The sequence below is a fragment of the Anser anser genome, assembly GCF_964211835.1.
Source record: "Anser anser genome assembly, chromosome: 2".
NCBI classification, from domain to species: Eukaryota; Metazoa; Chordata; class Aves; order Anseriformes; family Anatidae; genus Anser; species Anser anser.
The window spans coordinates 50,180,877-50,193,404 of NC_139721.1; the positions used below are offsets into that span (position 1 = coordinate 50,180,877).

The 12,528-nt window shown below is 40.0% G+C and overlaps 2 protein-coding genes across 26 annotated transcripts in view; one reads left to right on the forward strand and one right to left on the reverse strand.

Moving 5' to 3' along the window:
* Positions 1-8,241, forward strand: part of ESCO1 (establishment of sister chromatid cohesion N-acetyltransferase 1) — a 32,112-nt gene extending 23,871 nt beyond the window's left edge. For 2 of the 3 annotated variants that reach the window (XM_083821861.1, XM_083821862.1), the window contains exons 9-12: positions 1,109-1,198; positions 4,003-4,146; positions 4,553-4,740; positions 7,303-8,241. In XM_083821861.1, coding sequence (XP_083677987.1) covers positions 1,109-1,198; positions 4,003-4,146; positions 4,553-4,740; positions 7,303-7,450 — 570 coding nt within the window. In that variant the 3' untranslated portion in view covers positions 7,451-8,241. Of the gene's footprint in view, positions 1-398; positions 522-1,108; positions 1,199-4,002; positions 4,147-4,552; positions 4,741-7,302 lie in introns of all 3 variants that reach the window. The other variant, XR_014578824.1, reaches the window with a different exon arrangement.
* An 853-nt stretch (positions 8,242-9,094) lies between these two features.
* Positions 9,095-12,528, reverse strand: part of GREB1L (GREB1 like retinoic acid receptor coactivator) — a 137,499-nt gene continuing 134,065 nt past the window's right edge. For all 23 annotated transcript variants that reach the window (XM_083821847.1, XM_083821858.1, XM_083821851.1 and 20 more), the window contains one exon: positions 9,095-11,859. In XM_083821847.1, the coding sequence (XP_083677973.1) occupies positions 11,696-11,859 (164 nt within the window). In that variant the 3' untranslated portion in view covers positions 9,095-11,695. The remainder of the gene's footprint in view (positions 11,860-12,528) is intronic.

Genomic DNA, 12,528 nt, shown 5'->3' on the forward strand with positions numbered 1-12,528 from the left:
AATCATTCTTTTCATGTCTCGTTTGGGGTAAGGGATTAAAATCAGCGTGATTACACTGAGATACAGATCAAGTGTTATAACACCGAAGTTTGTCATTTTTTGTGGTAGTGTATATGGCATTCATTCAGTGCCAAATTCCATTGCTCGGTCTTTAGCTGAACATTATTTTGTGGAAAGGTACAGATTTCAATGAGAATTATTCCATCAATATTGTTTCTTCAAAGGCTTTTTTATTTAAAGTTGCTTTGAGTTAGACTTGTAGATCAGCCTTTTTAGTGGCTGAAGTTACTTCTGCATTCAGTACTTTTAGGTCCCGTCAAAGCAACTGATTTCTAATATCTACCAGTCCCATCTTACTAGATTTAAGTGGCTTTTTTGTTTTGTTTTTTTCCATGCAGGTACTGCTCATTATTCACCACGAGTGTGGATCTGAAGAAGAGTTAATTACCTCTATTTTTTTGAGTATGTTTATACTTCAGATACACACAACGTAGCCTCCTTCCCCATTAGATTCTTAGAAGGTAGTTATAAAACTTTTTTATAGTATCCTTCTTGTGGCTTTATTAGTTATGATCAGTAACAAAATAAACTATTCCTTACATTTTGGGCAACTGCATGCCAATCAGTTCACTTAGAACCTCCTGGAGGTCTTTCGCATGCCAAACTTAAAACTGAGTGTGTATTTGTGGAGGTAACTATGTTAAAAAGAAATATTTCAATAAAACTTAGGGTTTTTTCCATTTGCTGGACTCTGGAAAATAAATATTACGTAGGATTGGAGATCAGTTATGTGAGCCGAGTTTGCTACTTCAATTTTAAAATTCAGTTTGCACTGCAGTCCTTGGGGGAAAAATCTAGTTGGGAAATAAGACACTTTCCTAAATTGTCTCTAGTTATAGTTAGGCTATTGTATTCTACAATTAATAAGATCTTATTCTGTCTATTGTGCTCATTTTAAAAAGCTAGCTGAAGTTTCCTTCACTGGCAAAACAACTGCTAAATAGTTTGAAGTCTCTGCCTAAGTTCAGTGTCTAGAACAATAATGTGCAATTTCTGTTTGTAAAAGTACGTCTTGTGTATGGTTTAGATAAATTTTTGTTTTATTTAGGGATGGAAAAAGGAAAGAATTCTGGCTGAATATCCTGATGGGAAGATAATAATGGTTCTTCCTGATGACCCAAAATATGCACTTAAAAAGGTATGGTGAAAAGGACTGGACTTGTATGTCTTATTTTGTTATTTGATGTTTTAATATGAGTGATGAGGATGTAAAATTTGTAGAACTTATGTGAGAGCAGCTGAACTCAAAACTGACGTGGTTCTGTAGCTTTCTCCACAAACAGGTCAGAGCTGTCACTCCTACACACCGCTGCACTCTTCACAGGGGGGATGGGTCTGAGCTAGAGTGGAAGGCAGCAGGGGGAATAGCATCAACCAACTGAATTTTAATTTATTTTTTTAATATACAGAATGTCTGCCAGATATTTTGTATAATAAAAAATTTTCTACTATATTTAAACAAGTTGAAATGTATTGATCTTATTACACAGCATGGATACCTGCACCATTCCCTAGATGATTTTTGGCTAAAAAGAGATTTAGTTAGAAAGTGGCCTCACTCATCTATTCCATTCCCATGTGCAAAGCAGCGTCAGCCCCGGTCGTGATACATCTGATAACTTCCTAAAACTTCTGCTTTTTTTAAAATAACTTCTTGAGGCTTTGTTGCGGTGCTTCACAAATTTCCCCTAAATGTCCAACAGAATCTCCGCACTGCAATTTTAGCTCGTTCATGGAAGTCGTACTTCCACAGCTGTAGGTAACATCCTTCTTTTCCTTTTCGCAACAGCTTCTGTGTTCCTGAACAAACTGATTTTTTTGCCTTAAGAAGATTGAAGGGATGTGCTGTTTCTTAGTTTACCCTCTTAAATAATATTTTATAGAGCTCTAATCATTGTCACACTGTCCTCTAGATTCTTTCCATTTGTGCCCTGTCTCAACGTCTCTTTTGAAACTCTCTGTTTAAATCTGAGCACAGTACACTGGTGGGGCCTTAGTGCAGAAGGATACTTCAGCGTCTTGCTGGCTACCCTGTGTTCGTACATCTTAATACGGCATTACATTTTTCAGTAGCATGGCATAATTCACATTTCACTGCTCATTTGCTGTGACCAGTAAGAACTTTTTCACAGTACCACAGTCACAGAACAGCTGAGGTTGGAAAGGGCCTCTGGAGATCACCTGGTCCAGCCTCATTGCTCAGGCAGGGCTACCTGGAGCTGGCTGCCCAGCAGCACGTCCGTACTGCTCCAGGGAGGCTGTGCAGCTGTGTCTGCGGAGGTTTTCAAAACCCATTTCAAAACCCTGAGCCAGCCTCATCTGATCTCACAGCTGACCTTGCTTAGAGCAGAGCTTGGATCTCCTGAGGTACTTTCCCACCTGAGTTATTCTGCTATCCCATGGTTTGTGCTCCAGATAATATTATTCCGGACTTTTTTTTTATTGTTGGTTGTGCTGCTCAATCTATGTGTTTTAATGTGTTTCTGGTTGTCCTGAAATTAACAAGCTGTAAGCTTGAAAATTTTAATTGTGTAAGTCAAGAATTTTAATTGATTCCCTGCGACAGTTCTTTTTGCTGCTGTGACTGCAGTGGGTTTTCTTTAGACTAAAATAAAATTTTCTAAGTTGCTGTATTGAAAAAAGAATCTACAGCTTTTCTTATGGTATTTAATGCAGATAAGTTTGTTTACTAAGTTTAGTTTTTCTGGTGGTTCTGTCTGAATTTTAGTATTACATCAGTGTAAAGTTTTGCATGTGGTTGCATTTTCTTTTTTTTTTTTACTAAAATGGCTGAGGAAAAAAAAAACAAAATACCTAACTGGGGCAGAGGAAAAGAAACTAGCAAATGAAGTCATTTAGGACAGAGTTCTCTGTAATCCTACGTGGTTAAGGTTGAGAGTATCTACAGTGGTCAGTGCTGTGGATGTGTAATAGCACTTTAAGGGTGACCTAATGTTTCAAGTCAACTAATCTGAATTGTTATTAAAAAAAAATGGCGCGTGAAGGTTAGGTGAGAAAAGAGAGTAGCTGATACCATGAATTCTTGAAGTTATTTTAAAGCACGTTTGGAAAACAATTTTCATTTATATAACTTCATATATTCATAGCATCAGTAATTCCAGGATTGTATTAGTAATGTAACTACAACATGCATTAAAGAAGCTTATGCCATTTAATGAACGGCATAGGAAAGGCCACATTATTTCTGACTCCTGTAAGTGATGGTAAAAGCTGTTTCAGTGCCTGGTTATAGGTACAGGATTCCCACAGTAAAATCTCAGCTCAAGCGTAAGCTTTTGTTTACATTCATGCTGGAGTTCATAAGTTTCTTTTAAACTTGCTGATATTAAACATTGAAATTTCAGTTTTGAGTTCCAGTTAAGCTTTACAAATTAACAGAAGAGCCGAAAGGTCGAGGAAGGAGGCAACAGCTATTCATTCCGTTTCAGCAAATACATGCATGATCTCTTATGCAAACCCCTTGGCACTGTGCTTGCTATCATCTGCTCAAGACTGGATCTAATGGATTCATTATTTCAAGACTTCAATCTAATGGATTATTTCAAGACTTTAAAAATAACAAGCTGAAAACCTTCAGCTTAGCTTGTTTAACTTTTTGTATAGATCTCATTTTCTGGCTAAAATACCAGAATCCACAGTTTGATAACCTGCATTCTCTCTATTAGCCTTTGACTAACTGACTTACTGGAAGCTGATTTAGAGGCTTCTACTCTTCCGATTTACAGACAAGTATAATTTAAGGAAAACTTATGTGGACTTGTTTGTTGCATGTTCCTTAGAATAATCCTTAACTTCTGGAATAGCTTTTGGTGTTCTAGATAACTTAGTGTGTTTCTATAAATCTGTAATTTTTATGTATATTTGTAGAAATGTATATTTATACATGTGTTTCTTATGCAGCATTTCGACTTCTTTTGACAGGTTGAAGAAATTAGAGAAATGGTAGACAATGACTTGGGATTTCAGCAAGCTCCGCTCATGTGTTACTCTAGAACTAAAACTCTTCTTTTTATTTCTAACGACAAAAAAGTTATTGGCTGTTTAATTGCAGAACATATCCAGTGGGTAAGTGATTGAACTGGGGAAAGGTGGTCTGTAAAAAAAAAAAGTTGGTGCTTGGTGACTGTGTTCTTCAGACATGCTGAAACTGTAGAATTACCTGAGTTTGAGACTAGCCATTTGGCAAATAAGTACAGACACTTTAATGACAGGTGGTAATAAGAATTGGATTTTATTTGTTGATAATATTTTAAATTAGATAAGCTTTAGGATTTTTTGGGGGAGGTTAAATTGTTTATCAATCTATTCCAATTCTGAAACTGTTAACAAATTAAATTAGACAGATGCATTCTTTTTAGTGAGGCATTTAACATACACGTATGCTCAACTGAAATATATTACACAATAATTGTTGTATTTAATCACTGATGATGCTTTTATAAAGTAACAAATATTTTGATGTCACCTGCAGGGCTACAGAGTTATAGAAGAGAAGGTTCCAGAAGTTAGTTCAGAAAATGAAAAAGTCATATTTGAAAGACAGAAAGCATGGTGCTGTTCAACGTCACCAGAACCTGCTATCTGTGGGATTAGTCGAATATGGGTATTCAGCATGATGCGTCGAAAGAAGATTGCTTCTCGGATGATAGAGTGTCTTAGGTAATACTGAAAATGTTTCCTTGGTTATATGAGTTTGATAGACCGTAGTCCAAGACATTTATTGCATTCCTTCAGGTCTCAAGCTTGCATTTTTACGTTTCCAGCAATACTGGGGATGTCGAGGTGAGCACAGCGGATGATTCCAGTGTTCTGTGGCGTTTGGTAACTAATTGAACTCAGTATTCTGCAGTAGGTTGTCTTAACAGTAACCTTTATGCTAAGTGCAGTTGTAATAAGCCAGCCTAGCCCACTGCAGATGAGCTTGGGTAAATTCCTCCGAGGTAATTATGAGTGAAGGAAGTGAGACTGTCTTTGGTCAGGGTGTTTGAGGTCAAAGTATTAAGGACTGTGACCTAATCATTGGCCAAATGTCTGTTCCTTAGAGGTAGCAAAGGGGAAGGAGCAGAAAAGTACACAGAACAATTTGATACAGTCAAGTGGCTAACAACTGTACTTCCGTGATAGTTTTAACCTTTTTTTTTTTTTTTGGCTTTGCTCAGGTTCACTGAGACTTCTGAGACATTTTAACTTCCATTGAGCTTTAGTGGCTAGTAATGAGTGTATTCAGCTGAAGACTTAAGTACTAGATGCATAAACGGACACAAATATTCACACTGCTGTTCAGACAAATGTTAAAAATGTTGAATCTCCAAACCTTTGTTCATCTTTTTTTTCTTTTTTTTCTTTCCTGTTCTCTGGAAACTCCTAAACATTAAGGTACTTTCTTCTAGTGACATTTCTTAGAAATCTGAATCCTTGTCCTGAGTAATGCCCAAACTACCCAAGTCTTGTTATTGCTGGGCTGTCAGGTTTGTGCCTGGCTAGACCCATCCTGTGGAGTTTGTGGCACGGGTGCTCCTGTGTCTGCCACTCCTCACCCTCTGGGGTATTTGGAGAGCCTGGCAAAGCTGTTCCACAGCGAAACAAATGCATCCAAATGGCTGGTGCAGCAAATAGAAATTTCCTGTCAGGTCACGTTTTGTCTGAACTATCAGCTGTGTAACTGTATTCAGATAAGCATCTTACCATGATGATTTTGGGATACTTTTCTTTTTTAAGGCTGTTTTTTGATTTGCGTATTCAGTAGTTTCCTATAAACTATTTCCGGCGGAAGGACTTCTTCCCAAAGCAATGCTGGAGCTGCTCCCTCAGTCACAGCTCTAAAGGATCCTTGGGGTCATTTTTAATGGATTGTTGCTGCTATCAAGAAGAGGTGTCACTTTTCCTCTTAGCTGTGCACTGCACCTCACCTTTTACTGTGTTCTGGTGTTTGTTTGGCCTTCCACTAGATCATTTTTAACTTGCTAAGTAGTGGAAAGCAGGCTCACCCAAAAGAGCTCTGTTCTTCTGATGCCCAGTTAGTTGGTTTGCAGAAGGGCTGAATGTGCGCTGGAGTCGGTGTAAAGGCGGGAGCGCGGGAAGTTGCAGAAGGCGACATAAAGGAGCGAGGCTTGCTTTTTAATGTCAGTAAGCAGTTAGATCTGCTCAGCTGCTGGTAGCCAGCTAAATCCCAACCTCAAAATGTTGAAGGCGTCCTAGCAGAATTTGAGTTCACTTTGAGAATGTGTGCTCCATTTCACTTGAGCTTGCACTGCTTGGAGTCAAAAATAAATAAATAAATCCAGTCAGACTGTCTGAGGACCTTTCAAAATCATCTTCCTAAATATAGTAATACAGTCATGAGAAGGCAATAAAGCTGGTAATAATTAACGAAGACTGTTGCTATTGTCTTTTCCTCAAGATTTAATGGAGATGTCCATATATGATAGACGTTAACACTTGCTCTGCAAGTACCTGCAAGTATATTTTTCCAGAACTCAACAAGTTAACTCTAATGGGAGTTTCTTCTGTTTCCAAAGAAGCTTATTCTGTTTTTCCCCTCATCAAGGTCTTAAAGCCTGAGATCAGTTTTCTAAGTTTGCTCACATAGCCATCCAAAAAAGTACAGTGGTATCCTTGATTCTTTCCTGCCTTCCTAGTAAGAGTAGAACATATATAAAATATTTTCATGAAGTTAAACAAATCGAATCTTCATGTAATTGTTATTGAAAGTGAATCACTTATCAATTTTTTGCTGTGTTCTTAAACATTTTAAGTTAATCCAAGCTGTGCTCTTACCCAAATGTCAAATTTTTTGTTTGTTACTTCTTCAAACTAGAAACTTGAAATTTCATCTGGTCTGATCAGACCCCTCAGTAAGGACCCTAACTGCTTTGCAGCTTACATTTTCATTCCTGGTGGTTGTAGCCATAGTTCTAGCAGTGTCTTTTCTGTGAAGAAATAGTTGGAATGAATTCAGACCTCTTTTTAAGCTCTGAAACTGAACTGTTGATGCAACTCAGATAAAATTGCCTTCTGCAAACATTTCTTCTAAGATACCAAAACCTTCCTAGAATGAATGATTCCTTTTGCCATTTGTAAAGAGGAGATAGCGAATATAGAGGCTTCTTTCTTTTGAATGTCCATGCCACTTAACCAATGGGTTGTAGCATAATAGCATAAATATTCTTACCGTAGTTCCTGAGGGTAATTGGTGTGTTGGTTTTTTTTCCTTCCAAACAGGAGCAACTTCATATATGGCTCATACTTAAGCAAAGAAGAAATTGCTTTCTCTGACCCCACACCTGATGGAAAACTCTTCGCGACGCAGTACTGTGGCACCGGCCAGTTCCTAGTATACAACTTCCTCAATGGACAGCATCAGACTTAACTGCTCCTGAAGGAATTCCCTTTTTATCGGGAGACTTCTGCCAAAATGTACTGAATCGGTGCAGACCTTACGCAGAAGCCAGGGCCATTTTTCTTACCGTGAACTCAGGACTGGTAACAACCAAAAGGTTGTACTATTTTATTAAAATTGTAAACAATGCAGTAATAGGCTAACTTTGTTTTTTTAAAAGAAAGATATTTTATTAACTTTTACAGAAGTTTGATTGTATTTTATCTAGTTAGTCATGTTTACATGCAGCAGAAAATTGTTCATAGTGGACTGTAAACTAAAATGCAAAGACTATAGTCTCACTGATGAGTACCTGCTGAAGTTCTTAACGTGGTGATATACCAGTGCTTAAATACCACGGGTGGGTGAGGCAGCAGAGTCCAAGCCTGAGCTCCCTCACGCCAGGGCAGGCGGCGTTACAGCGCAGTGGCCGTGGGCAGTAACCTGGCAGGCTGCACGGTGGCTCCTGGTGTGCATCCTGCACACGGCCGGGTGTAAGGGCAGAGGGGGAAACTCGTTTTACCTCCCGTCTCCCCCAGAGCAGCTGTCGAGCGAGAGGTGGAATGAAACCCCCAAGGACCGGTGTGCTCTTCGCTTTCCTGCAAGTGCTGTACTGAGTATATACCGTTGTTAGCGGACTTCACTTTGATACTTGTCGCTCCTTCATAAAGCTCTCCTCTTTTAAAGGGTTTGTATGTTGAAAAACTGCTGTGGCCTTTCTTGATCTGTACATAATGTAGATAGATTAAAAATAAAATTCTTGATAGCTTTTTTTAAAGTTACTCTGTATTGATACCGAGTGTGAATGAATCTTCAGTGTATTTTATTCTTTTGTTTATGTGAGATATTACCTTAGCAGCTAAAGGCAGCTGCTGTGTGTTTTGAAGCACTCCTTGGAAAATGGTTGCCGTGTTCTTACCCGCTTGGGAGCGGAATCACCCGATTGACAATTAACGCGTTTGCATTGCATGCTTACAGTCGGTTCCCAGCAGCTCTGGCTCAGTACCCACCTGCTATGAGGTAAGATGGGAGGTGATAATTTCAGCCTTGAGAAATGGCTTAAAAACCCTACTGTGGGATGGGTAAGATTCAGGTGAAATTTAAACTTTTGGTTTGTTGTAATTTTGGAACTTAGAGTGCAGTTAGGCTGCACTGGTTTGTACTATACTGCACACTGCCCGCACATCTGCCCTTGACCTTGGTCTAGGGCTAAGCAAAGAACCAGTGCCACCTCTGAAACATCGTTTTGGTGGGCTTGAAAATGAAGTGGCTGATGTGTGAATTCTGGCCTGCAGAGGCCACGACTGGTAGGCTTTCAAGGGGATTGTGAGCCGTACCGCAAAGGGCTTTGTCAGAAAACTGGTTCACAGAAAGCCTAAAGGTGACGAGGTTGGTACTCACAGCTTGTGTACCTCCTACCTGCTGTACGTCTGACACAAAGCTGCTCTCAGATCACAAGTACCCAGCCTGAAAAATCTGTAGTACTGGCACTACGCTGAACTAACCTTTTTGTAACATCGAGTAGCATTCAGTGTAGCACTACACTGTGAGTTTCTCAGGTGTAAGCACTATGTTTTAAGACATTTAAAAAAATCAACTGTCTGGTGCAAACAGTTAAAATAGAGGCAGTCTTAAATGGTAACTTAATATATTCAAATTTAATGAAAGCACATTATAAACATACCATAGCCACAACTTCAGACAGTTTCAGTTCATAAACAATAACATGAGGTAGACTGACTAGTGAAGCTAAATTCACCAAGTTTTTGTTTAAGAAAACTTTACACTAGGAAAGCAACATTTTGAACCCTCCTCCAAAAGTCACAAAAAGCAATTACATAAGTTAAGCAAAAAGCATTTGAATATGATTCTTTAAATCTTAGTTTACATTCAAATTTAACCTGTGAATAGACAATAAGATCTACAGGTAAAATATAATGCTGGCCAATTTAATACATTCATAGGAATGGCCTTGATGGTGAGGCTTAAACCGAAAATGGAATAGCGATAACCCAGATGTCAAATAATGGTATCCTTTCCAGGAATTCACAGGCAACGAGTTAAAAGTTTTCAACTGGCCAGGCCTACAAGGTTTGAACTTATTAGTATCCTCTTTTCCATTGCAAAGCTCCTTGCTTCTGCATGGCAGAGAGTTAAGGAAACTGGTTTACTGTTCCTTGGTAAAGGAAGGCAAATACGCCGACATTCTGATCTAACGCTCAGTCTTCAGGACAATTCTGCACTGCTGCACCAGAGGGCTAACTCGCCGTAGTAGTCTCAGGACCTGGACTTCTAAGAACTTAGTGCAAACATCACAAACGAAAGGGAACCTGTTCCTGACCGCTCAGTACCTCAAACTTTCACATCACTGCGAATCGGGGTGTCCTTCCAGCCCTACTGGCAAAACCAGAAACACTGGAATGCAGTCAGGTGTGTACCAAAAGATGGTTCTTGAATCTTTTATGTCTCTACATCTTCCACGTGTTAAAAGATATAAGGCAGGTTGTGGCTGAAGGAAAATTAAAAAATGAATGTACAGAACTGGGTTCGTCACTTGAAATTTGCTAAATGTACAGCATCAGTTAAGCTACATTAACACAGATATATGCAAACCATTTTCCTTTAGCCTCAGTCTAATATATTATGTTTTGTTTTGTTTTTTTTTTAATCTGTAAACATCTTTTCACCAGATAAAGAAGTTGCTCAATTAACACTATTTGTTTAAAAAAAAAAATGCAGCTTTGGCAGGTCCTTCTCCAATGAGTTGCAGGTCAAGTATAAAGAAAGATATGTTCATTTCATTGCTTTGGGGGATTAAATGAACATAGCCGAACCTCTTTTAAATACATGCTGTGCTTTGCTTTTTAATAAAGGGGCTATGATGTGCAGGAAATATTTTTTTTTTTGGAAACATATGGAAATACCAATTGGGTAACCAATGTTAACTGCATGAGAAAAACAGCGTACCGGTATGCTTCAACCCTGACAACCAAATTGTACTGCGCCGCCTTCTTTCTGGAACGGCTTGCAGGTTACTGAGTCTTGTTCAGTAGCCCACACCATGCCTGTCGCTACAACCACTATGCACAGAGGTTAGTCAAACGAAGGGCTGGCGGTGTTAGGTGGTGGTTGCTCTGGACAGAATCTCTCCTGAGCAGCCCCAGCTGCCCGGGACTTCCCCCTTGCTTTCCCCCGAAGCTGTTGTCATTCATTTGGACTCTTCTTTTCTCTCCCTAATCCAGCTCAGGCACTGATGCCCTCCTGGCACCTTTTTCCAATACATTGCCATGAACTGACAGACCTCATCTGCAGCCAGCTGGTGCTGCGTGAAAATGACATGGAGCAAACTGCCCCCCCCCCCCCAAAGGCAGCAGACGCAGCAGAACTCATTTCCACGTGCAGAGGATGGGCCGCAGCTGTTCAAAACTCTACTGCGTGAGAGATGGAAGGCCGCCTGCTGGCAAGTTACTCGGGACTTCTAAGAGAAGGGAGCGCCTCCGCAAGAAGCCCGCTCCCACGTGAGCCTTCTGCCTTGCCCTGGAGCCGAGGAGGTACCTGGGTGGGTGCAGTAGCGCTGCCGGGAGCACCTGTGTGCACAGTGCCTGCCACGCGTTTGCTGATTTGTTCAGGTTTAAGTAGTAAACTTTGACCACCTGTGGAAATTTTGCCAAAGACAGTTTCAATACATACACAATTACAAATCTTCAACTAACACTGCACAGAGAACAAGACTATTCCTTTTAATACAAATACCTACGTTACATTGTAGTTTCAAACCCCTGAGTATTACCGTACCGAAGTACAGAGCTGAAGAGAAACAGTGGGTGCTCCTCCACATATCTTCAATAAATCCCATATGCTGCATTGAGTTTCTTGTAACACATTCAAGCTAGCAGCTGCTAAAAGCAGCCTCTTCCCCTAGCTCAGCTGAAAATAAAGAGAATTCTTCATCGACCAAATCACGTCCTCTTCCTAGAGCCTACGCCTTGGCTGGCTGTGTGATTAGCGGTTGTGACTGATGAGAGAATAACGTGAATCCGCGAGCGAGCCTTGAAATCGTAACTGCCGTGATAATTTTATACCTAGGAATAAAGCCTACTTTAGAATTTTGGGGAATCTTTTAGAGAAGTCTAGATAAATATTGGTTGCACTTTGCTCCACAGTGATTGTACTTTTTTCTTTTAAAAAAAAAGTTCTTTTTTTTTTTTTTCTTTGTTATCGGTGTCTTATCGAAGCTTATATATGGCGTCCGGTAAGAAAATAGAGTGGCTTGTCATCGCTGCTGTTAGCAGTTTGAAACTCATCCCGAAGTCGGAACTGCCACTCGTCCTCCAGCTCCAAGCGGACTATCGTCTGCCGTAGTGAGCTTCTGTCTTGACATATGACACACAGCGTGGCACCTTCAAGTGAAAAGCACATTAGATCTTCAGTACAATAACAACTCTTTTTTCTCGATTCATTGCCCTGCGTATTAAAGTACAAGGCGTTAGTATCAACCGTAGCAGAGACCGTGAACTTGGATCCAAGATCCTTAAATCATTACTGATATAATCAGTATCAGCGGCTCCACCACCCTGCTGCACCCCAGCACGTGCAGCAGCCTCAGCACAAGAGGGACGTGGCTCAGACACACCACAAACGCACCAGAGCTTTCCAACGTGTTTTAGCTTTACTAAATGTGTATGGCAATTCACTGTCTGTTACCACTAAGACAAAGTGATGAGTAACAATTTTGGCAAGATTTATGAGGCTGTGGCGGGGGTAGACCCCACCATCTTCCAGCTAAGAGCTGCCCGTCCTGCAGGACTATTTATTGCCATTGTATAAATGACTGGAGTAGAATTTCTCATCTTCATCAGTAAGTAACATCTACTCTCTGAACTCTCAACTTGCAGAGTCTGTAACTCACTGAACGATTTCCATATTCCTTGTTTTTGTGCTCCTGTCTCTGTTTGATGTCACTTTAAAATAATGTAATGAACGTGATTTATCAAAGCTTAGCTAAGGTTCAATTGCCTGCACTTGCTACTAAAGGGGCAGCATTTTACGCTCCAAAAATAAACAACCCA